We start from the raw sequence: 25,192 nt of genomic DNA on the forward strand, positions 1-25,192 counted from the left end.
TTCTTTTAACAAGACTAACCCCATATGATAATGAAATTATAGGTGATTATCAATGTGGATTTAAACGTAACAGATCAACTACAGATCAAATTTTTCACATCAGACAGACACTTGAAAAAAAGTGGGAATATAATCAAAATGTCCATCAGCTATTCATTGATTTCAAAAAAGCATATGATTCGGTCAAAAGAGATAAATTATATAATATATTAATAGAGTTTGGAATACCTAAGAAGCTTGTTAGTATGATAAAAATATGCAACAGTGAAACAGAAAGTAAAATTCGTGTGGGTAATAATATGTCTGACAAATTTACAATTCATGATGGGTTAAAACAAGGAGATGCATTATCTCCATTGCTCTTTAATTTTGCCTTAGAATATGCTGTAAGGAAGGTAAAAGAAACTAAAGGAGGACTAAAATTAAATGGTGTGACTCAGTTGTTAGCATATGCAGATGATGTAGACTTGCTGGGGGATGATGTGAATACAATTAAGAATAATGCTAAAATATTTTTCAAAACTGCTAAAGAGACAGGTTTGGAAGTTAGCAAAGATAAAAATTAATATTTTTAAACTAAATATATGCTTACAGGCCGAAACCAAGTGTTAGGTAATAATCAAAATCTAATTATTGATAACAACTCGTTTGAACCAGTTTCCAAATTCAAATACTTAGGAGTAATATTAACAAATGAAAATTATATTAAAGAGGAAATAAAAAGTAGGCTTAATTCAGGAAATGCATGTTACTTCTCTCTTCATAAACTTTTGTCTTCTCGTTTAATATCTAAGAAACTAAAAGTTAAAATATACAAAACAGTAATTTTGCCCGTAGTATTATATGGGTGTGAAACTTGGTCCCTTACATTGAAAGAGGAACATAAATTGAGAGTATTTGAAAATAAGATCCTTAGGAAAATATTTGGACCTAAAAGGGATGAGGAGACAGGTGAGTGGAGAAGGTTACATAATTTAGAACTACATAATTTGTACTCCTGTCCAGATATTATTAGAATAATTAAATCAAGAAGACTTAGGTGGGCAGGCCATGTGGCACGATTGGGATTGAAATAAAGGAAATCGGTAGGGATGGAAAAGAGTATATAGATCTTGCTCAAGATAGGGAAAGATGGAAGGCCTGTGTTGCTGCAGCCATGAACCTTCGGGTTTAAGAAGGCTAGAGAGTTAGTTAGTTAGTTAGAGTCGCATTTTCAAGTTAGAAGGAAAAAGATCGGCGTTACTTGGAAAAGAGGCACAGTGTTGCCAAAAACATTTGATAGATGACAAAAAGTACTTTAACCAGTGTTTACTGTAAGGTGGGTGGGTAGTTTCGGGGAGGAGAGGAAAGGGTAACTGGTTGGCTAGGTTGAGTCCGGGGGGTATAGTGGAATGCATGCCTGCTATATAGGCCCTTTCCCATCGCCTGCGGAAAGATGTCAGAGCAGGGGGGTAAAAGATGGATGATGGTAACACTGAAGCAGTTATTGAAGGTGGGGTTATGGCTGTTGGTGTGGATGGCAACTGTTAAATCGGAGTTTTGGGTGGAGGAACGGTGATTATTGATCCTTAGATTCAAGGGGGTGGAGGTTTCGCCTAGGTAGAAGTTGCCGCAGATTTGGCAGATGAGGGTGTAAATTAGGTTGGATGAGTGGCAGGTGCCCTTAGGGTGAAGGGTGAACTCGGCTGCTGCTGTGGGGATCAGGAGGGTGGGGGAGGTGATGAGTATGGGGCAGGTCTTGCATCTGGGTTTGTTGCACCTGTGAACTGGGGTAGTGGTGTGGAAGCGGTGGGAGTGTTTCGGACCAAGATGTTTTGGAGGTTGGGGGGGCGATGGAAGACGACCCTAGGTTTATCCCGAAAGATGTCCCTGGTATCAGGATCACTGTGCAGGATGGGGAGGAGGGAGTGGAGGGTATGTCTGATTTACATAATGTGGGGGTGGGCAAGGGAAAATGGGATGGCTTTTTTGGTGTGGTAGGGGTGTGAGCTGGAGTAGTGGAGATACTGGAGGTGGTTGGTCGGTTTGATGTGTATGGAAGTTTCCAAGTGGTCTCCCGCAATGCGGATGTCCACATCAGTAGCGAACGCAGGATTTCATCAAGGGGGGTGTTATTTCTAAAACATTTTTTCCAAATTCACATTACCATTGTTTTATTATACTTTAATTAAATAATAATAATCACAATTAATTAATAATACTTATAATTAATTAATTAGCTGAATTAATACTAATAATACTACTAATACCACTACTACTACTATTAAGTAGTAGAGATCTACATAAATATAGTATTTATGAAAACATTAGAACGAAATTACTTTCTAGTCATTCGATTTTTATCAAATTCTGGGAGCATTTTTTTGCCTCTTTGTTACGAAATAATTGTATGGTCAACGAGGTGAGACATTTCAAGGGTGAAGAAGATCCATAAATACAAGAAAATATATTAAAATAAATTGAAATAATCAAAGTATGGAACTCATCCAAGGAGCTGCTGTGGTCTGGTCGGTGGAGTGTCTGACAATCACGCGGAAGATCCGGCTTCGATTCCCGGAATTGGTTTGAATTTTTCCGGCTTCTTCCCCGCATAAATGTCCCTGATAATTCACATCTGGATTGTCTCGCTGTTTTTACCAACAAAACATTTTACAATAGTTAAGCTTATTGTCGTTTGAATAATTGTCTAGTCAACAAGGTGATACATTTTAAAGAGAGACATTCAAACGTCCTGCGGTAAACAATACAATGGGAAGGCGAACTGGTGACTGCATTCTTGTCCGCCTAGCCTTTGTCTATAAATTAGCCTCTTACAACGAACCAAGAACTTTATTTTGTTAATTCTCATTGTTCACACACACAAAAAAAAATACATATTCGTTGAACACTGGCATACGTAGAGGGGTGGCCGATGGTGTTCTAGTCCCTACCGAAATTTTGAGAAAATCAGCATTTTCAAATAAAAATCCGTTAAGAACTTTAAAAAATCAAAATGTGTAAATGCGAATCCTCTTTTAAAGTGAATCCCGATTACCATTTTTGTCTTTGAATACAATTTTAATAGACTGAAAAGCTCCAAAAATACGAAATATTTTATTATGCATCCTGCCCTCCAATACGAAGCCATGTGCTATCCACATTTACTATTCCAGCCCCTCCCGAAAAATAAATCCTGCATACGGAAGTGTATTCAACATTGTTGCAACTGAGATACAAAACAACTTTTTTCCCTTTTAAATCATAGTTAACCTAACCTCATAAACTCGTGTTTATTTTCAAGGCATCACTCTGAAAGACGGGTGTGTTTGGAATGCTGTGCTTTTCTCCATGCTGCATGGAAATAATAATTCAAATTATTATTATTATTATTATTATGTGGTAGTAGTAGTAGTAATAGTAATATTATTGTCCCAGATCATTGACTGTGAAAAATTGGCCATTTAATTTTTTTACACAGCATTTTTCATAATATTTTACAAGCTCAAGGGGGGGGGGGTTAAACCCCGTAACCCCCCCCTTGCGTACGCCACTGGTCCACATCAAGGAAGGTCACTTGGTCTTTGGAGTGGAACCAGGTGTTTTTGAGGGTTTGCGTCGTCTCCTTCCTGTTGTCAGGTGGTGTTGCGGGTTGGGGGGCTGGGCTGTGCTGCTCGGCAATGTGCTGTTCCTGTTTCCCGCGCAGCTGGAAGGGGGGGGGGGTCGAGTATGTGTACCACATATTTTCTTTTTCAGGTCGGGGATCTTTCTGAGGACAGGGTGCCAAGTTAGGTGTGCCTGTCCACTGTCCAGGTTCAGTGCTGGTTTCTGTTGGATGATGGCATGGGTTTCCTTGACAGTGTTTTCTATTACAGAGCCGGTTGGGTGAAGTATGGATGTGGAGGAGATGGTGTGGTTAGTAGAGTGGAGGTGTTGCAAGAGGCCTGATTTTGGTGTGTCATTTTTGGCATCTTTTATGTGTTCGTTGATCTGTTCTTGGACAGTGCGGATGGTTCTGCCAATGTAGGTGTTGTGGCATTGGCATGTGGTCTTGTAGACACCAGGGGATGCAAGTTTGGGTAGGTAGTATCTCTTGAAGTTGGGTAGTGCTCTTCCGAATTAGGATATGGGTTTGTGTACCACTCGGATGTTGAAAGGTGGCACACACACCCATTATTTGGAGCATTTCTGCAAAATCGTGAAGTTGAAAGGTGCCACTCTTCCTGAGATATATCCAATATGGCAGACTCTTTTCAAGATGGAGGCCATCAGCACGCAGATGGAGATTGGCTACTCGACTGAACATGTCTTAAGTGGTATAACAATTAATTCTACCAAGTCTCATGCTTTTATCGAAAAGTTAATGATTCCGGACTTAACCACACTTTTTTGGTGCTGTCCTTCATTTGGAGACACATTTTATGGCGCATCTTGCATTAAAATATATTAAAACTGATATTGTTTTAAAGCTTATAAATTAGGCTACAACTTTTATTCGAAACAATTTTTTGAATTATGGCAAAACCACCAACATTATCGAAAAATTAAACAATCTTTTTTGTAGCCCATCTAATGAGGATTAAGACTAAAAATAGATTACCTTACGACCATTGGTTATGGAGATATAGGTCAATAACTGAGTCTGCAAAATTGATGTTCGGGGAAGGGGGGTGCTGGGGGAAAGTGCCATGAGGAGGGGTGGGGACTTTTGGGGATTTTGCACTACTAGTAGTGTTTTAACAATTGACCAAAATTCAGCTTTTACAGAATTATTTCCGACATGAAACCATTATTGACTGGGGTAATAAGAAACTATAGAATCACGAAAATAATTGCAACAAAGATATAAAAATGCTACCTCTTTTAACTTCATCATTGCCATGTATTGTAGGGAAGAGACTTGAAATCAGATTCTGGTAAATGTTCCGGTCCTTGCTCATTTCGTACACCTTGTTCCACTCTGCTTCCGTCATTTGTTTCTTCATCGCCTCAGCAGACAGCTCACCCATCTGCAGTTCAGTGCCGCCAAACTGGAAAGAGGGAAATGATGCTGTTAAATATTACTGCAAGTATATTTATACAAGGCCAATAGGTACTGAGCCAACTTTCAAACTGTACGTGGGAAAAACTAAAAGTTTGAATTAGGGCCGAGCCGATACTTACTCCAATGCAATACTGTTACCAATTAACACCACTACCGAAACCAATACTTGAAAATTGTAATAAATTCAAACCAGTACAGAACATTTATAGATTTTAATATATACCGAAAAGGGTTAACCGGTACTCTATCAATATCGGGGTATGTAGACATATTGGTGTATCGGTTTGGCAGTAAAATTACCAATAATTTTACCGATCCAATATATTTGTAAGTATCTTATAATAGTCCAATATTCTGAAATTTTGTTATAATTTTTATGCATAACACATCATCTCCATTTCCCACTTCTTTTTAACCCTTTCCGGATGAGTCTGAAAATACGGACTTCCCCCAGGAGGGTATCTTTTTCTGTTTTTTAAAAAAAAAATCATAGAAAATATGTTGTTAAATGTGTTTCCTAGGATGTATCTGTTACATTTTGTGTAAATTTTCTCACTTTTATATTTTTTTTTTCTGTAACAATGTTTTGAAAGTAAAAAATTAAAACAGTGAATAAAAGTTACTGAAGACATAATAAGGAGTTATGGAATTAATTGATGAAAATAACAAAAACTATGCATTTGGATCAAAATCGTCACAAACTGCAAAATAAGAAGCAGAATCCTTGTAAAATATTTCCGCAATGTGCATATAAATTATTGAATGCTATTCTCAAGAGTATAAACAAATGCACAATTTAATATAAAACACGAGTACAAGTATAATTCAGCAATAATGGAAGTGCAACATCTAACAGTTGGAATTTTAAAGAGGTGGTTTCAACACACATGCAGAAGAGATGGGGTGCAATTATAGTCCGTCGTTCATTCACATTAGAATTTTATAGTGAACAAAATTCTATGATGGGGTATGCCTGTAGCTTGTCCCGAAAGAGTTATTAAATGTAAATGTTTAAAAATGTATTTTGCATTGCACTCTTCTTCTAACATATGTTTATTAAGATCAACAAACCATTCACCTTCCTCAACTATCATTTCGAAATTTGAATCAGATTGGTAGCGTTAAATTTCAAATTGGTATTTCATCAGTATCAGCCAAAATTTCATGCTGGTCCATCCCTTCTTAATATACTAGCAATATTTATTTTGTGGATAAGAAATGGTGGAACAAAAACGGAAGCTCTACCTACCCGAGGACTCGTTGGCGTACAGCTACAGGCCAAGAATGCAAGGCGATACTGAAGATCTCGCACACCCAGTGCTTTCAATCCCCTCACGCCTTCGTTATCACTCTGGCCCTTGTGACGCACACTGAGCTCTGCCTTGTTACCAGGCATCGAGAGGCTTCCGACATCAGGGATGACGATTAGGGTACCTGTGAAATCATAGCGGTCACCTGCCTGCAGGGACTCCACGGCTTCAGCCCTCAGAATTATCTCCACGCTGGAATTAAAGAAACAAAAGGATGCTTAAAATTCTCTGCAATTGGCCATTTTCTAGGGGTGGAAACTACTATTCTACTACAAGGTCAAAATTACTATTTTAACTTACCAAGATACAAAAACCAAGACCGGAAACTGACCAATTTAATAACACCTTAGCAATAAATTGACATTTTAAAAGAAAAAAAACTGGGATTTAACTTAAAACTACATCATCTGGACTGCAAATCTACAGGGTCAGACTTGATACATTATTTTCTTGCAACATAACTAATGTTTATGAAAATTAATTTTTTTTATTAATTGTACATCCCTGTTTGACATGTATAATTATATATTAATCTGCAATGGCAAATTACACTCCCAGATGACTCAGGGAAGAAGTCTAAACCTTAGGACCAATTTTAGTGCCCCTTTTTATCATGCTTTCTTATATTTTGAAATGTTCTGTAACCAAATAATGTTATTTTCATCTGTACACTTCACCATATGTTTTGTTTTCACTCAGGATCATATATCAACAAAAAACCAGTAATTAAAGCAAAATATACTGATTTTACTGATCATTTTTCAAAAATTTCTGCCAAATCAAAATGACCCAAGTTGAAAAATCAAGTCATTTTATGAATAACTCATATTTTTATTTATTTAAGTATTTAATTTTATTGCTGAAAAAAAGCTACATGCCTAATACAGAAGTTTATAATGATATATGACATACACAATATTACAATTAAAAAAAATAAAAAGTGTACTACATGATAAAATATAGTAAGAAGACCACTTTCGTTAAAAATATTAAAAAAATCAAATTTAAAAAGTACAATGTAATCATTTATACTAAAAAACACGTTAAGAGTAAAATTACACATGTTATTTTGATAATAAAAGGTTACTGGGTTCCAGTGGATTATGGTATTGGGATATACAAATATTAAAATACCTATTATATCTAAATTAAGATATACCAGAAATTGCAGAGTAGTTATTTCGGAATACATAATGTCAAGTATTTAGTGTAATTTTAGATAATAAATATGGTACATCAAGTTTTCCATAAATTAATTTGCAAACATAATTGTAATCGTTATTCAACCTTTGCACAGTGCGAATTACTCACATTTAGTAAACAATAACATTTTATATAAAATATAAAAAAACATTTACTTTAGATATGTGAGTATGCTTATTTGGTAAACGCAACATAGGAAGACCAAGGAGAGTGTAGTTTAACAGTTTTAAGTTTTACTTTTATACGTTTTCGGGGATTTTTAAGGAAGGATGAAAAGGGAATGGAATAATGCATCAAGGCAAGCGCAAGTTTTAACAAATTGTTTTTTACCAATTTAATCCTGTTACGCTATTCCTTGTTTGACGTAATTTGACGTGGCATGGTGGTTTGATACGTGCCTAGGAAGAAGCCGTAATCGTTAATATTTCATCTTTCCAAGATGTAATAAATGGGGTGCATATTGATTTAACCAACATAAAAACATTCGCTTTGGAAATGGATGGAACTAGAAACTATGATTAACCAATAACCTGAATTTACAAAGGTTGATATCGAACTGTCACACAGTGAAACATTTCTGGTGGCAATCATTCATATTGAGATTGTTTTTGAATAGGGCATTCTTTGCGAGTGTTCCTCTATGAATTGCATTATATCATCACTCATCCTCATCTTTACAATTAGCAAAAAGTGGCAGAAAAGCAAAGTAAAATCAGAATATTTTCAAAGTGGAAATATGGAAGTATTAGTTAGTGGTTTGAAAGTTTTAACAAAAATCACAAAGCAATGAAAATTATCTCCAATGATCATTATCTTTCTCAGAAAAGTAAACGATTTAACGCATAAATTTCAGTGGATGGATTTAATTATAAAGAACTATTCCAGTATCATGTAGCCTATGCGTAGAGAGGAACTTTGATTTTACATTTTTCAAACAACCAAGCTGAAAAAACTTAGAATGCTAGAAAATCGAGGAAAATTTTATGACATTTTGCGATGTTGGGAACAGGGTTCCACTTTATTTACAATGCTTCTTCTTACATCCGTGTCATTGGAGATAACTTCCACTGAACCAAATTCAAGCCCAGCTGAACATGTTCATCAGCCAAGAGATTGAAATACCAACCTTCGAGGTATGCACCCCCTGGGCAACTCTGACTGCACTTCCTGTATCCGGACTTTTTGAAAATCCACAAATCTGGATTTATCCATGTCCAACATATACCTGGATCTGTTGCTACACACTGGATTCCTACATATTGACGGATAAGTGAACTGAAAAGAAACAATAGAAAACTAAGAACAAATGCTCGGGGAAAAAAACAAACAATTCAAAAACTGTGAAATAAAATACAACGTCAGGTCTTCTGTTTTTTTTTCAGTACAATGTTGATTGTCACAAAACAATATTCAAAATCATTGTAGATGCTTCCTGCTGGTGGTTTCTGAAGGTTAGACACATCAGCTCTATATATTACATGCTGAATTCTATAGAACCACCCTATTTTTTTCTTCAGTTTTGGTTTTAAGTCCACTTTAGGCACAGGAAGGCTGATCGGGACTGGACCTACGGTTTAAAGTCTGATCTGAACCACTTGTGCCTCAACCAGGTATCAGACTCAGGACCCCTTGATTACAAGGCGACCGCATTGCCACTACATCATCGGGGAGGCAACTATATGCTTTATATTCTGACCATAACATTTTTCTTTCAATAATTTTGGCTTTGATTCGGGGTGTATTGATGCATACTTTTTCCTTATTATTACATTTTTAACATTATATTCTACACCTTCACATTTTTCCAGTTTATTATTTTGCAACCCCCTTATTCAAACATTCAATTTTTCTTTATTTACACTCTCTTCTAACTTGTATTTGCTTAACATTCACATAACACAAGACACAGATTTTTACGTAATAAAAATATGCAGAAAAATCACTGAAATGCATAAAGAAATAAAGTATATTATTATTTTTTTGCAAAATGTTTAACGATATGTAACATGAAATCCAAGTGTACCATTCCAAACATCATAATACACTTACACATGTCATTTTTGTTTTGCTACATACAAAGTGAAAAAATACATAACAATCCAGGACCTACATATAAATAAAACCTTCCTCTTCAATTGTTGCACTAGATATGATCCAATTTTAAGCCTTTTTCATTCGTTCAGGAATGTTTTAACATTTTGATCACTTTTCCTATTATCCTCCATTCTTTGTCAACAATGTTACCTTTTTCTGCATTTGTAACACCAACAGTGTTCTGAAACTTGAGGGGGGGGGACACCTGCTTTACAAATAATCATAAACTGAGTGATAGCTCGGTTGGTATAGTGGAATCACAAGCAAAGAAACCTGCGCAGACCCAGGACTCCTGTGCACCGTACTCCCGCAAGGAGGGGAAGGGGAGAGTGGACCATGCTTCCTTATGGAAAGAGCTGAATGGAAGAAGGGAAAACTGCGTGGGCACTTTTCGTCCAAGGTTTTCTTCCATGTGGTCGATCTATAGAGCAATGGCACGGTATGCCAGAGACCTGGGTTCAAGTCTTGGGCAAGCCTGCATTGTTGTTGGAATCTCTACATGATACATCTGTGTGTGTAGTTATTATTCTGGCTATTGACTGCAACCGCTGTCAACAAAAGTACACCATTCAAGTCTCAGTCCAACCATAACTGAGGGTAAGAAACAAATGAAGCTCCTGCAACAGGTCTTACCTTGAACTGCTGCTCCACCCCACTGATGATGGTTTGACAATCCAAACAGAGGAAAGTTCCCAGCACCAACTCGGGATGAACTGGATGAGTCCTCACAACCTGCCCGGATATGCGGACAAGAGTGCCTATTCTCACGGTGTTCAGTTCTCGAACTTTCAGTCTTGGCGAAACGTCCACAAAGCTTACATAATACAGCTTGTCTGAGGAAGCATTAGCTCGATCCTTGGCGAAATTCCGAACAGCTTGACACAGGAATGGCTGAACCCTTGAACATTAAATATATGGAGAAATTGTAACAAGACTTCATGGGCAAACAACATGCAATAGATTTTATATATTTATGCAGTAACCTTCTTAGATCGAATACAAGGATTGGAATTATTCCAAGGGTTGTATATTTTCCTGAATTTTAGGTTCCTTCTGCCACAAGCCCTTCAAGAACATAAAATCAGAATTTCACTGTATACATAACCCCCTGCATCTCCTTCAGTTTTGAAATATTCACGACATGATTATTTTCTCTTCTACACTCCATTACTTAAAAATGAAACATAGTTATGTAATATTATCTTTGAACATTTTAAACTATATTAAATCAATAAATATTTAATATTTGAAAACCAGATATTATTGAAATAATTAAATCAAGAAGACTTAGGCAGGCAGTCCATGTGGCACATATGTGAAACGAAAGAAGAGTTTACAGGATTCTTGTTGGGAAACTTGATGGTAAGAGACCTGTAGGAAGGCCAAGACAAAGATGGAGGGATAACGTTGAGATGGACTGGACCTAAAGGAAATCGGTAAGGATGGAAAAGATTGGATTGAAATTGCCCAGTATTGGGACAGATGGAAAGCATACGTTGCTGCAGCCATAAACCTTCCGGTTTAAAAAGGCTAGAGAGCGAGTGAGTTAGTATTTAAATACCAGGGTATGAAATTAATAAATTGTACATCTCTGCACAATTCAGGTGGTACTCACACACTCAAACCATTACTGATGTAAAAAAGAAATACTAAAAAATGTTACTTTTGCTTCAAATGTGACAGGATGGGCAGAATAGCACGTATTAAAATGTTATTAGCCTGCAGCAGATGTAACTTTTTACATCTGTAATTGAGATGAGAGATGGCAGTAACAAAAAAAAAAAAGGATTAGCAACACTGTTGTAATTTTTCTTATCTTTGTGCAGGGAATTAGACTCCTTTGAACAATGAAATTTTAAAATCATCTTTCCATCCAGCACAGCACAGTAAGAAGAAAATGTAAAATTTTCATGAAAGAAAATATCTTCAGGTTCAGCCCTGTGGCTCACACAATGGACTGAATGTTACGAAGGTACTAGGTCTTTTTTGAAAATCGTTCATTGTAAAAAATGTTACACTATTCAAGGAGTATGCTACGCAAATACAGTGTAGCCTAGACTTTATATTATGATCTACTGGAATCATGTACATTGAATGTCTAATTTGGGTTCCACGGTATTGCTGGATTGAAGGGTGAGACAAAAATATTTCTTTTGAGCAAATTTTAGTTTTTCTATTTTTTTGCAATTTGTCAAAAAATCTGAGAAAGGGAATATCATCATCAGGGGTAGACAAAACCAAAAATAATTCAGGCACCAGCAACATTTTCTCAGGAACCACCAGTGGCGGCCAATATTTATACTTCTGTTATCTTACTGCATCCCATTGCGCTGTGTGGAGCTTTCAAATTCACTTGGCACGCGACAAGTGGCAAACTGGTATATGAAGCTGCTTCCTCCTCGGGGACTGCCAGTACATCTCCATGTTAACTCTGCTTCCACTTCCCTCCCTGCTAGGCCCTTGTCAATGCTAAAAAGTGGACTGCATTCAAATGTGCAGTGGTGTTGCCAAGTGGTAGAAATCGAAAACTGTCACACTATGATACGGTGACACCACGCATAAACATGCAATTACCGAGGGAAGCAGCAATGTAAAGCAACCGTTTCACTTGTCAGTAAGTGTGTGATAGTTTAAGTTTTCGAATCGATTCAAAGAGTTATTTGTTTTCTGGCAGTAAGTTACATAATCTGGTGTTCTGAATGGTAAATCGTACAAGTAAAAATGAAAGATTGACAAGATCGCTAAAATAAAAGACCGCGGCATGGAGTTCATTTTCAAATAGTTAAGGTAAGTTGTTTTTTTTTTGGGTTTTTTAATATTATTTTTTAATGAATGCAGCCCTCCTAACAACACGTAGCATGAGCCGCACCTGGAAACCATATTTTTTTTTAAATAAAAAAGCCATGAATCCAACCAAGAAAAAGCTACACATTTTGAAATGCGACCTTCCTAAAAAAGGTTCTGCCAGTAACACCATAATTTTTTAGGTGCCTTGTACTTTTCTACCCCTTGGCTGTATAATGACTGTTGTGTGACAGGTTTTAGTACAGAAGATGGAATGGTATTGCATCATGATTTTCTTCTCCAAAACAATGAGTAACGAACAGTAGTAAAAACTTTATTTGTTATTACTAATACCTCATATAAACCAGGAGATAAGAAATGTTACAAGTTACACTTGTTTCTCGATGAGAACACACATCTCTTACTATGAACAAGAGACTATTACAAAATAAAAATGACAAGACTTGAAAACATACCTGTAATACTCTTCAATTATTAATTGAGCCAACGTATGATTGTACTTCTCCACATCATCAATGCTCACTTCAAGCGTGTTTCTCTCAGGTCTTTTCAGGGCCTGAACTCCCTCCAGGTATTTCACTTCCCCATCTTCTTTGTACCTGTCAATGTTAAACATACATGATCAGTCTATAAAATGTAAGTGATGAGCAAGAGTTGCAGTTTAACAAAAGTTAGATTAATACCATATTGGCCGGCATACACATTCTTGAGGAAAATGCTTTATCACTGAATATTATAATTAATTTGGAGTATTTAAGTAATATGTACGGTCTACTTTCAACATATAACTAGGAAAGAATACATTTTAAAACTTCTTTGTCAAAACCAAGACATACCACTTTAGAACTAAACGAAGTCATGTGAAACCACCTCTAAATCGGAATCCGAAACGAACTGTCCTCTGTATCATCCAATGCATTACTAATGACACACTTCTTAAATGATATAACCACGGTCTTAGATTCACCAGATGGTGAAGCTAGCTTTTGGGCTATTTTCACCTGGTTTTGAACTGCACTTGCACATGATCTACCACTTAGCCTGCGTGCATGCCTTAGTTGGCATGTATCAAGCTTACGCCAGTGTGTATTTACTGCCACTCGGATGAAAAGTACTTTTCCTCCGCACCATGAAGTTAGATTAAATTCCCCATGTCGTGTGATATAGGTATGAAGGGATAATACATTCATTCCTACATGTTTTCGTTGTTAAGTTAGGCAGGTCAGCATTATAATTAATTCTGTAAATACCTCCAATATGTGGTATTTTGATTTCTGGTCTTCGGCACTTTCTGGTATTCTCACAATCTGGTGACAGTAGTTTCGGGGAAAACTAACCTATTCAAATGGATTTAAAAATTCAAATTATGCCACATTTTAATATTTTAAAATAAAACCTAGATGTAACAAATTACATGGAAAAATGATGATTATTATTGTGAGGGTTATATAATTAATGTGCATCAAGCCAATCAAATTTTTAGTTTATCTTATTATTCGTCCCTTTTTCTGCCATTTATAGCTAATCTCGGAGACAAGATTGAACGCCGTCTAGACTGAGGGCTCGAACCCTGAACCTTCCGATAACGAGAACAAGAGTTCATCACGCATTGATCAAATTGTTCTTACAGAAATGTAAAATTTTACTATGCTTAGGATACTGAAACCTAAACATCTCCTATTATTTGACAATTTATTGCCGTGCTTGGGAAGGCTGAAATTAGGATAGAGCGTCTTTACCTTATGTCTTGTCACTGCACATAAAACTACAAGCATTAATAGCTTCCGCATTACATATATCTTACTGATAAAAAAAAAGTAAAGTAAAGTGTTCCCCTGTGCATAGCACCACGCCATGAAGGCGTATAGGGGGTGTGGGGGTAACGCCCCAACAAGTATGTATTCATAAAAATGGGTACCAGTTTCATAGATCGGAGACACATTAAAATCGGGGTAACAGTTACATATAGTGAAAACACATTTCTTCAAATTTACAGGAGAAATGACGGGAAAGTACTTACGGAATTGAGTTCCTGTGAACTTTTGGAAGCTGGGAATAGTGTTTTTTTCCATTCGTGCAACTTATTCAGCCGGTAAATAATGTCATTTTCGACATTAATGTATCTCCGTTGCACGATAGCTCGTGCCACTATTACCATCGACTATGTGCGTTCAAATATGTAACCCCTGTCAGTATAGCAATGACGCGGTAGTTTTACCAGATGACGTGTGAGCAGTTTTCTTTTTTTCCAATTTAATTTTCTGTTTGCCTAACCTTCTGTGAATGATTTGTGAACATGTCAGCCTAAAAACCATCATTTTTCGGTCAATAAGTGTTAGTGTAGCAACCACGCGTAGTTTTACAAGATGACGTGTGAGTGTTTTGTTTTTTCAATTTAATTTTCTATATTTGCCTAAAATAACCTTCTGTGAATGGTTTGTGGATCAATTTTCGCTAAAAACCTTTTGTGAATAGTTTGTGCGGCATTTTTCGATTCATAAGTTTAGAAACACTGCATATCAGCTGACGACACTGCAGAGACAACGTGAGTCAAGATTTGCCCGCCATACAGCAACGACCAATAAATACTTGTAATGTGAAAAATTACGCTTTTTTCAGTGAAAAAACATAATCCCAAGTTGAAAAATGTTCCGCTATGCATATACGGTAAGTACAAATATAAATAATTCGGAAATAAAAGAGTTAATTGTGTTTTCACTATATCTAACTGGTACTAAAATCGGATATTTTGTGTTGCCAATTGCGTATTGCAGAACATAGTTCTAGGAGCCATTATGCTTTTAACACGAAAACAAACACTTTTTCTACTAAAATAACGCATTTTTCGGCTAGACTCTACTTTAAGTCCTTATCTGCATGGTGATTGCTTCTTTGAGTTTGCGGTGCACGTTCGTGGTGCGGCAGCCGGCATCTCTTCGGGTAAGTACCTTTTTACTTTTACACTTTCTGTTCACGCTAGCCCCACTAATTATTCACGGGGACGAAGTGTGCCTACGAAGTTAGGTTAGGTTCCATTAGCACTCATTTCACCCCTAAATATGTGCTTCATCATCGAAAAAATTCCTCAGTACGTTCAATTACGCATATCCGAACAACATCAGATTTTTCTCGATTTACTCCTCCAGGAAATTTTTCCTCGCTTTGGGATTTATGTTGTTGAATTCCTTATAAAATAAGCTTTCCAACGATATATGACAGATATTCCTTAGGAAAAGGATGTAAACTAGAGTCTTAACCATTTTTCTAAGTGCTGCCAAACGCACATAACAGTGAGATTTCGCTTATTTTGCGAATGATACCGCTTCTTTTGTTTTCGAATATCAGTGTTTCCAACCTTCACCGAAAAATACCTACTATTGTGTTCGTCACATGTGCAAATTTTAAAATTATGCACGGGTAGCTGACGGATAGCACCACGAACCATTCCGATAAGCTTAGGTTAGGTTTGGGGAACGAGTTTACAATACCGGACCACTCTCCAATTTCTATGAAATGTCGCCTACTCACTAATTGTGAACTCCTAAACATGAATCTGCATGTAATAATTGGCGGTCAAGTATGGAAATCGAGAAAAAAACGAAATAAACTATGTTTTCTTAACGTAACGTAACCCTACCATAAGAACAATAGCTCCACGGAAGACGCCATTTTCCCAACATGAAGAAATCAACAGGCAAGACAAGGTATAGTTAAATATTAGCTAAAATATTAATTTTTCTTTGTATTTATGCTAATGGAACCTAACCTAACAGGCCTAACCTAACCTCGTAGGCATTCCTCGTCTTACGTCAGCAAGATTGTTGTGCATAAAGGAAGACCATTAACGAATTGCGAAAGAAAGATGGTTCCGAATTGCTGTGTAGGGACAATGAGCGTGGTAAATCGCAAGGTTATTTTACAATTTCTAGACGTAAATGTACAATTTTAACAAGCGACCGCCAAATATGAACTACAGTTGCGTCATCAGGACACCGAAATTAGTAAGTAGGCGAAATTTTATAGAAATTGGAGAGTGGTCCGGTATTGTAAACTCATGCCAGGTTTGGTAAGCATAGTTTAAAAAAAGGGGGTTGGAAACGCTGACAGGGACTTACGTCATCCAACGTATCTAGCATCCAGTTCACGTAGGAGTTGAGTTGTTGTTTTAAGTCCACTTTATGCACAGTAAGGCTAATCGGGACTGGACCTACAGTTTAAAGTGGGATCCAAACCACTTGTGCCTCCACCGGGTATAGAACCCGGGACCCCTTGATCACAAGGCAGCGACGCTACCACTGCGCCATCGGGGAGGCCGGTTCAAGTAGGAAAGCAATGGCAATTGTGCGTCGGCGAGATATTTCTACTGAAAAATACATGATTTCCCGGTCAAATAGATTCCATGATGAAAGAAAATACCTCGACTAACGTTGGAAACCTTAGACAAACTCATTTCCGTAAGTAGTTTCTTCTGTAAAAATGAAGAAATGTGTCTCCGATGTATGAAACTGTCAGGTAAAAAGGTTATACCTTTTACTTATGACGAGCTCACACAAATACTGATTTCACGAACAATAAATTGCAAGTGCAACAAGTAAAAGCCATAGGAAACTAAAAACAAACTGTCTTACTCCTCTAAGAAGTCTTGAAATAATTTCTGGCATCTAACTCCAGCATCGTCTTGAACATGTATTTGTCCTGCCTGAACATCTGCAACATCCATTTCGTTTATCAGAAACTAATAATTCAAAACAAAAATATTAACTACACACGCTTAATTCCAGATTAACTGTAGACACAAGGATTTGGCGGGAAATGAACAGTGCTGCCAGTTCATCTGGCATCCGTCGTTTATGACGTCAGTTTTGTTTGGAACCGCAGGCGCAATGGAACTTTTCAGAACGCACAAGAGATAAAAACGTAACTCCACACGTATCCCCAATAACAATTTTTAAATACATGTACAAACATTATATTTTATGCTTCCACGATCACGAAATAACACCTGTATAGACATTCGCGGGAAAAACACTGTTTTGAGAACCAAAAATGAAAAAGTGGCAAGTCTTCATGACTTCCATGACGGATTATGATATTCTAATGACTTTGATTTACATTGCATTTGCTCAAGGTCTGGATTATAAAAGAGCGTATAAACGATCCTTCGTGATTATAGCACACGTAAAGAAGAAAAGAAAGACTACGGGGAATTACCGCTGTGTATGGTGTTGGAACACTTCTTCAGAAGAAAATAGTTTTTAACGGCAAAGCTAGGGGAACAAGATAATTTAACAAATAGTTATTTTAAAAAAAGGGTAAGTACTCTGTCTTTTTGCAACGAAAGGATAAAAGTTACGGTGCTTTTAATGAATTGGAAGAACATCGAAAATGGTGAGGCCCATAAAATTTTGCTCTTCAAATTTCATAAAATGCTATGTTATGGTTTATTTTTATACTTTGCGTTGCTTTTCTGCTACTTGTGGCTAATCACAATGAGGATGAGTAATGATTTGATGACATTGAAGTGACACTCAAAAAGACACACATTTCCAGGCAGGAATTCGAATCGGGGACCCTGGCGTTCCTAATGCACTGTGATAACTTCTCCCGCCATTGAGGTCGGCGTAAAATATTACGCGTAATCATGGCAGGGCCGAATGTAGTGAAGCTTTTCATCACAAGCTCCACTCTACAACCACCTTGCAACTCCTCGGGGATATAGACAATGACATAGCTCCAGGATAAACTCCAAACAGTTTACGAATCACTCATGAAACTTTACACACATTATGGTCCACCTCGATTCAAATGGAAGAACTTGACAATCAAAAACAACTCCTGCACATCTAATTTCCTTGCAGTCCTCTACAACCTCAATGCATAAATTACAAGGGTAAGTCAGTAAGTAAGTCACAAACGTTTATTTAAAAAAAATAAACACTAGGCGAGATACTGACTTGAAACTTTTTTTTTCTTTCCATAATCTCCACCAACATTGATCCCATCAGTTTATCAGTGCCCCAAAACCTGCTGCATGAAAGTCTTTAGGCTGCTGTCCAAGCCACAGCTGTGCCTCAGGTTAAATGTCGTCTTCATCATCCCTGATACGTTTGCCGCGAAGGTGAATTTTTAGCGGGCCAGTTGTGCACCGCCTTACCGACAAACACTTCTCACTGTAAACAGGAAACATTTCCTTATGAATATCCTTTGCATTAAGTCCTTTTGCCCACAAAATATGCACAACAGCACACTGCTTGCTATTCTAACGTACACTCAAGCACAGGCACCATTTTGAAACTTAGCTGCCCATATGTGCATCTGCTATCTATAGGTATTTTCTACTCTTAGGGTGGGTGGCCCTCATGATGGCAAGGGAAGTGGGGATTATGCAGCAGACCAACTAATGAGACAACAGTGGTGGCACCGAGAGTTACGACATCAAGGGGAGGAGGTGATGCCCCCATCACGTTCTACAGGCTGCTGAGTTTCTTATTCATGTTGGATTAGTCGCTTACCCACTCTCCATTTCCCTTGCCAGAATGTAGAGAGTAAAGAGTAGAAAAGACCTTTAGCGCCTGCTAACTGAATATCATGAAGCTGGATTGTGCTGGCACCTAATGACACCTTTAGAAACTACTATTTTCAGCTGTCCCACATCACTTTGTGTCCTATTTACTGACTTCCCATCATAAACCATTTTATACCACATTTCTTATCCAAGAGAATGCTAACAATGTTTCTTCCCAGTGGGGGCGATTGGGTTCCAAAACTGGGAGGGGGGGGGCAAGGATAGTTTATTTCCGATTTTAAATAACAATCAGGTTCTTACTATGGCAAACAGAAGGAAAATGCACATTCTCTGTTTCGTCTGCGGCATATTAGCAGAAGGTAAACTGCAGTATCTGTTCGAAAAAATGCATTCTCATAGGGATATCCATGAATATGCTACCTGCAAGCGGAACAATTTCGATTTACCCCATCAATCTACCATTGCCTACAAATCATCTTTCTACTTTTCGGTTCCCAAAGCATGGAATGCATTGCCTGCCGTAAATTTCAGAGGAAAAGTAAAAGATATACTGTTAATGGAACAATGGCAGAGTCGCGGCACATATTGAAGGTATCAAGTCACTACATGAAATTGTATTTTTATTATGTGTTACTTTTGTCTTTTATTATTACTTATTATTTTGTCTTTTGTATTTGTAGTTAATCACTTTGTGTATTCATTTAAATTTGCATATCTCTTACAAGTATATATGTATTATTTTTCTTGTAGCTCACTGCTCCACATGCAGTTTATTATTATATATGTAACATTACATTGACAAGAGTTAGGTAGCAGACCAGCCTATAGGCTGAACCTAGCCCGCTTAATAAAGAAATTTATTATTATTATTATTTTCTCTTGGTAGATAAGGTTTAGCATAATGCAGGAGCAAAAGTGGCAAGAAGTGGGGGTGGAGGGCAAATACCCCACCTAATTGATGTCAGTGTTTCTTCCCATAAACTTGATATGCTACAAATAATTTTTGCCCACCACCCACCCCTGCTATGTTTTCGGGAAATGAAAGGAAAACAATATGAGACATATCTTTCTCATTATCATCGTATTTGTTCTCCGTTTATGACGCACGAATGTGGAGTTGGAATCTATATCCATAAATCTGTACAATACCAAGAATTGCAAATCCCAACACACACTAGTTTATACCTTAATCATCACATAGGAGATAAGGCAGTCAGAATTTACATTACAATTATCAGCATGTGTATACCATCTCAGTATTCCTCTCAATGAATACAAATGCATGAACTTCAACAAATGATAAATGACCAGCATATACTCAGTAAAATGCTGTAACTGCCGAGAGGCTCATACAGCTTTGTTACCTATAACTGCCGCACATGATTTATTTGTTTATTTATTTAAGTGTGTTTTTTAAACTGCCGAGAACAGCTTTTCAGCCTTAATACAGCAGTATTACATGTTACAAGGTATCAAAAACCAGAGAATTGGACAAGAGAACATTCCAAAATATTTAGCAAACATAACCTAAAACTACAAAAAATTTAAAAATGCATTAAAAATATACAACTGTTACTTTTCAACTATAGAACTATAAAAGAGTTCTTAAATAATTATCCTTATATATGAAGTTGAAAATTGTTTTAACAACATTAATCAATATCTATCTCACGGTATTCGAATTATAACTGTTTATGAGATACAGAAAATACTTGTTTATTTATTTATTTATTGAGAAAATTTCAGATACAGCACGGGTGGCCATTTTACACTGAAATTGTCAACAATGAGAAAGCAATAATTATAATAAGAATAAAAATAAAAAAATAATAAAATAAAATAAAAAATAATTAAGAGTAACAAAACAATATAAAAGTGAATAGCAAATGAACAAAAAAATAAGTAAAAGATGGCACTATGTGATATTAATTACAAGCATTTCTTCCGATGGAAGACCGAAAGGCAAACTCGGAGGAAAATATATCAATATTTGAGGGGAGATCATTGTATTGTGTTGCAAGTCTGTAAAAGAGAGATCTTTTTTGAATTTCTAGTCTAGGTTTTTTTGTATAAAATAATCTTGTGTTGCGTGTTGTGCGCATAGGTACTCGAAAGTGGAATTCCTCAAGGAGTGTGTTGCAGCGGAATTTGCCATTCACAATTTTGTATAAATAACTGAAATCATTCTGCAAATGTCGCTGATAAGCAGTTTGTAAGTTTAGAAAAGACAGGAGATGCAGAGATGAAAAATTGCGTAATGAGGGAACCCTGTGACGGACTATAGCTAGGAAGAAGTGAAAGACTGAATGGATTCTAGAGAGGTGAGTGGGACATGCCATGGACCAGACGGGAGAGCAGTATTCTATTATTGGGGAAATGAATGATTTGAAGTACAAGGTGAGGGCTGAGATGTCACTAATTTCAGAGAAACGGTAGAGTAAACCTAAGAGACGCATGGCCTTTTTTGTGGTGAATAAAATATGTTCCTCAAATGTGAGCTTTTGGTTGAAAACAATGCCTCGGTCTTTATGAGAGGATACTGCTTTGATGTTATTGCCAGAGATGGAGTAAGATGACTTTAACAGATTCTTCTTGAGGGAGATAGTGAGAGTAGTACACTTGTCAGGATGTAATGTAAGGTCCCATGTCAGGCACCAGGAAGTAAATGTTGCTATGTCATTCTAAAGAAGATGAGTATCGTCGGAAGTGGAGATTTCTCTGAAAATTTTACAGGCGTCTGCGAAAAGAAGGTAATTGCTAGAGGGAGCTGTGAGATGGTCGGCAAGGTCATCGACGAATAATATGAACAAGAGAGGTCCTAGAACACTACCCTGTGGAACTCCAGAGAGGACAGGAAGAAAGTTAGAAAAAGTTCCTGGAAGAACGACACGTTGTTGGCGATCGCTAAGGTAATCTGTGAGAAGGGTTAGAAATTTGCTATGAATGTTGAATCTATTGCGTAGTTTATGAATCAGAAGACGATGACTAACAGTATCAAAGGCTTTGGCCAGATCAAAGTATATTACATCTAATTGTGAATTATTTGAAATGCATTTCATAGCATGTGAGGGTAAAACAGACGGGTTTGTAAGACAGGAGCTACCAGGAAGAAAAACCATGTTGCTTAGAGCTTAAGTACGGAGAAACAAATTTGTACAGTCTGTCTTTGATTACTTTTTCACAGATGATGGACAGAGGAGAGAGCAAGGAGATTGGTCTGTAAGATGAAACAAAATTTTTGTTACCACTTTTGTGAATAGGTGTGATGTTAGCTTGTTTCCAAGCGTGAGGAAAGATGCCTTCCGAAAAACATCTGTTCAAGAGAATGGAAAGGGGATACCACAGGGATTGCACAGTTTTCCTGAGGAACATGGTGTTGATATCGTCCGGTCCTAGGGCACGGTGAGCTGAAAGAGACGACAATAGATTCTTCACCTCATCGGGTGTAGTGACAAGCGTTGTTAGGGAGGAGGAGCAGACTGGTCTTACGTTTGGCAATGCTGCAAGGGAAGATGGGGGGCAGAAGTTACCATGAAAATAAGCGTTGAAGAGTTCTGCCCTTTGGTCGCCTATTGCACTTTCACTATCATGTGTAATTTCAGCTGGAATCCTACTGTTATTTTCCCTCGAGTTTATTAGATTAAAAAAGTTTTTTTTGGGTTTTCCGGGATTGTTGCAGTGATATTGTCTATATGTTCCTTATATTTTTTTCGAAGGAGATACTTTGAGTGTCGTCGCATAGCAGCAAAGGTATTGTGCGTGTGTTCATCGGGAAGCCCTACCAAAGTTGCCATGCTTGTGTCTTGTTGGCCAGTACATCCAGCACTTAGGAGTCGAACCAACACGGAAATCTACGAGAAGATATTTTCCCTGTAGGCACGTGGCCCGTCACTGCTGCTTGAATGACACCTGTAAATAGGTCAGCTGCCTCGTCGACGGTCCCGTCTTCCAAAAAGCCCCAGGGGAAGGAGTCGAGGGAAAGTCTTATCTCCTCCCACGGCGCTCGGTTCCACAGGTAGCGTTTGTTCTGGATGGAGGGGCAATGACCTCTTCTAGGGGGTGGGGGGATGAGAATAGAAACATCCAAACTGACGTGGTCGGAGGTTCTTACCTGGCGTGATACCAATATCGTGTAGGGTGGACAGAACATGATCCAGGTTGCTGTCCTTCCTGGTGTTGAACAAATTATGTTGTTTCAGGTTGAAACCACAAATGAAAGTATCGATAAACCATGCGTGGTTCGTACATTTTGCTGTTCCATTCACAGGGTCTTGCCAGTCAATAGAGAGGTTGAAGTCGCCGAAAAGCGCAACGTCTCCCAGGACAACTGCCACAAGTAAAGAATCTCGACATTCTTCGAGGAGAAACAAAGGACTGTTTTTATGTGGCCTATAGTAAGAGCCAAGGAGAAGATTCTTGGCACCGGTCACTGAAACTTCCACCCACAGTATTTCACAGTTCCTTTTTAAGTCATGGTGTACTTTGCTTGGCCATTTCGAGTTAACACAGAGCATAACGCTCCCACCACGAGTCGCACGATCGTTCCGATATATGGTGAAATAGCTTGCGAATGGCAGCTCACTGTCACAAACGTTTTTTGTCAACCACGTTTCAGTAAAAATTAGGCAGTCATATGCCATGAGTTCGCATGCAAAAGTTGCACAGTCGCCAAGCTTATTCTTAATGCTCTGTGTATTTTGGTAATACACAGAGAAATTTGCCACCGTTTTCACATGTATGTTCCCGCAGATCAAGGCCATGCACAGGAGGTGAAAGTACCGCACCAGGGTCCCCTTACCTGCCGAGCGTTGTTCCCTGCTGCTGGGCGAAGCCATGGCGGAGACACGCACACGTGTCGCCGCGAGTGCCGAAAAAGAAAATCTCCTCTGAGCACATCTCCACCGCAATAGTTCATCAGAATCCTTTGACGCAGTGGAAGGAATGCTACACTGAAGCCATGAGTACACCATGATTAAACACAGGCCGAGAAAAACCACTGAAAAATCTCGAAACACAGGACGACGATCAGCACCACCATCTTGCCGGTTATTCATTATGAAAATTGTGCGAATTACTCACAAATTTAATATAAATATATTAATAACTTACGTTTTGCAAGTATCTATGTTGCTCCTGCGACGTTTCGGGATGCAACTGCTCCCTTCTTCAGGCTGTTCACGTTTAGGTTATATATAATTCATAACTACGTCGACCTCTCCATAGGTACAGGATACGGGCCGTGGCTATTCACAGTTTTAAAGTTTTTTACATTCCAAGGAGCAGTTTCTAATCGGGGAAACAGTATGGTACTATGACGTGCACCTGTAATGGGTTTTAGATTTTTCTTTATTTTAACCACACACCTTTTGCCAATCCCATATCCTGTACCTATGGAGAGGTCGATGTGGTTCTGAATTATATATAACCTAAACGTGAACAGCCTGAAGAAGGGAGCAGTTGCGTCCCGAAACGTCGCAGGAGCAACATAGATACTCGCAAAATGTAAGTTATTAATATATTTATATAAAATACTTGTTATTTTTGTAGTTCTTATCAAGACATAATAATTCGCTATTTCCTCTCAAATTGTATGATTTCACCTTAAGCCATATCATACGAAGGAGTTTTGGTACCATATATATTTCCCTCCAAGATTCCTTCCATATAAGATATAACTCGCTTTTCAGCTCTGATTCAGCAGGCTATCATACTCATAATAGTATTTGAATAGCTTGAATTTGTAATATATAAATGTGATAAATCTGTTTAGTATTTTTTTTTCTATTGATTGTTTCATCTTAGCACTACATGCGTAATACCAAATTGGAATATTGTATTCCACTATAGGTCTGACAAAATTTGTAAACATTAAAATTAGAAATTGTAAGTTATTTGAACAACTCCATTTTTTTTATATATTAAAGGTACAGGGTCAACGAAGTTAGTAATAAGTTGTGTTTTACTTTTATGCAGCGTATATTGATACACCTATAGATTGAATTGTATCTTCTGCAAATATGCCGGAGTACTAACTCAGGCGAGTGTACATTGCTTTCTTGCTTTATTTATGATGTGATGATGACGAAGTTAGTTTATTACCTGATCTCTTTGTGTTGCACTCCAACTGCAACATTACTTGGGGTTGAACTTGAATGGCCATCACTCACTTTCACCCTTTGTGATTGACTAGGAGGAAATCTTTCTCCTCCTGTTAACCCTATGGTAAGCACATTA

The 25,192-nt window shown here is 37.6% G+C and overlaps 2 protein-coding genes across 2 annotated transcripts in view; one reads left to right on the forward strand and one right to left on the reverse strand.

Annotated features, from left to right (window-relative positions):
- Window positions 1-17,228, reverse strand: part of Mcm6 (minichromosome maintenance 6) — a 49,094-nt gene extending 31,866 nt beyond the window's left edge. Inside the window, exons 1-6 of the mRNA XM_083128840.1 lie at window positions 17,061-17,228; window positions 12,888-13,031; window positions 10,261-10,525; window positions 8,660-8,808; window positions 6,270-6,522; window positions 4,835-5,006 (exon numbers count right to left, since the gene is read on the reverse strand). Coding sequence (XP_082984966.1) covers window positions 4,835-5,006; window positions 6,270-6,522; window positions 8,660-8,808; window positions 10,261-10,525; window positions 12,888-13,031; window positions 17,061-17,152 — 1,075 coding nt within the window. The 5' untranslated portion in view covers window positions 17,153-17,228. The remainder of the gene's footprint in view (window positions 1-4,834; window positions 5,007-6,269; window positions 6,523-8,659; window positions 8,809-10,260; window positions 10,526-12,887; window positions 13,032-17,060) is intronic.
- A 407-nt stretch (window positions 17,229-17,635) lies between these two features.
- The window catches only part of LOC146004338 (uncharacterized), a 39,676-nt gene continuing 32,119 nt past the window's right edge, over window positions 17,636-25,192 (forward strand). Inside the window, exon 1 of the mRNA XM_083143472.1 lies at window positions 17,636-17,744. The gene's annotated coding sequence lies outside the window, so the exon portion shown is untranslated. The remainder of the gene's footprint in view (window positions 17,745-25,192) is intronic.

This window comes from Lepisma saccharinum, chromosome 1 (genome assembly GCF_977018435.1).
Source record: "Lepisma saccharinum chromosome 1, izLepSacc3.1, whole genome shotgun sequence".
Lineage (NCBI taxonomy): Eukaryota > Metazoa > Arthropoda > Insecta > Zygentoma > Lepismatidae > Lepisma > Lepisma saccharinum.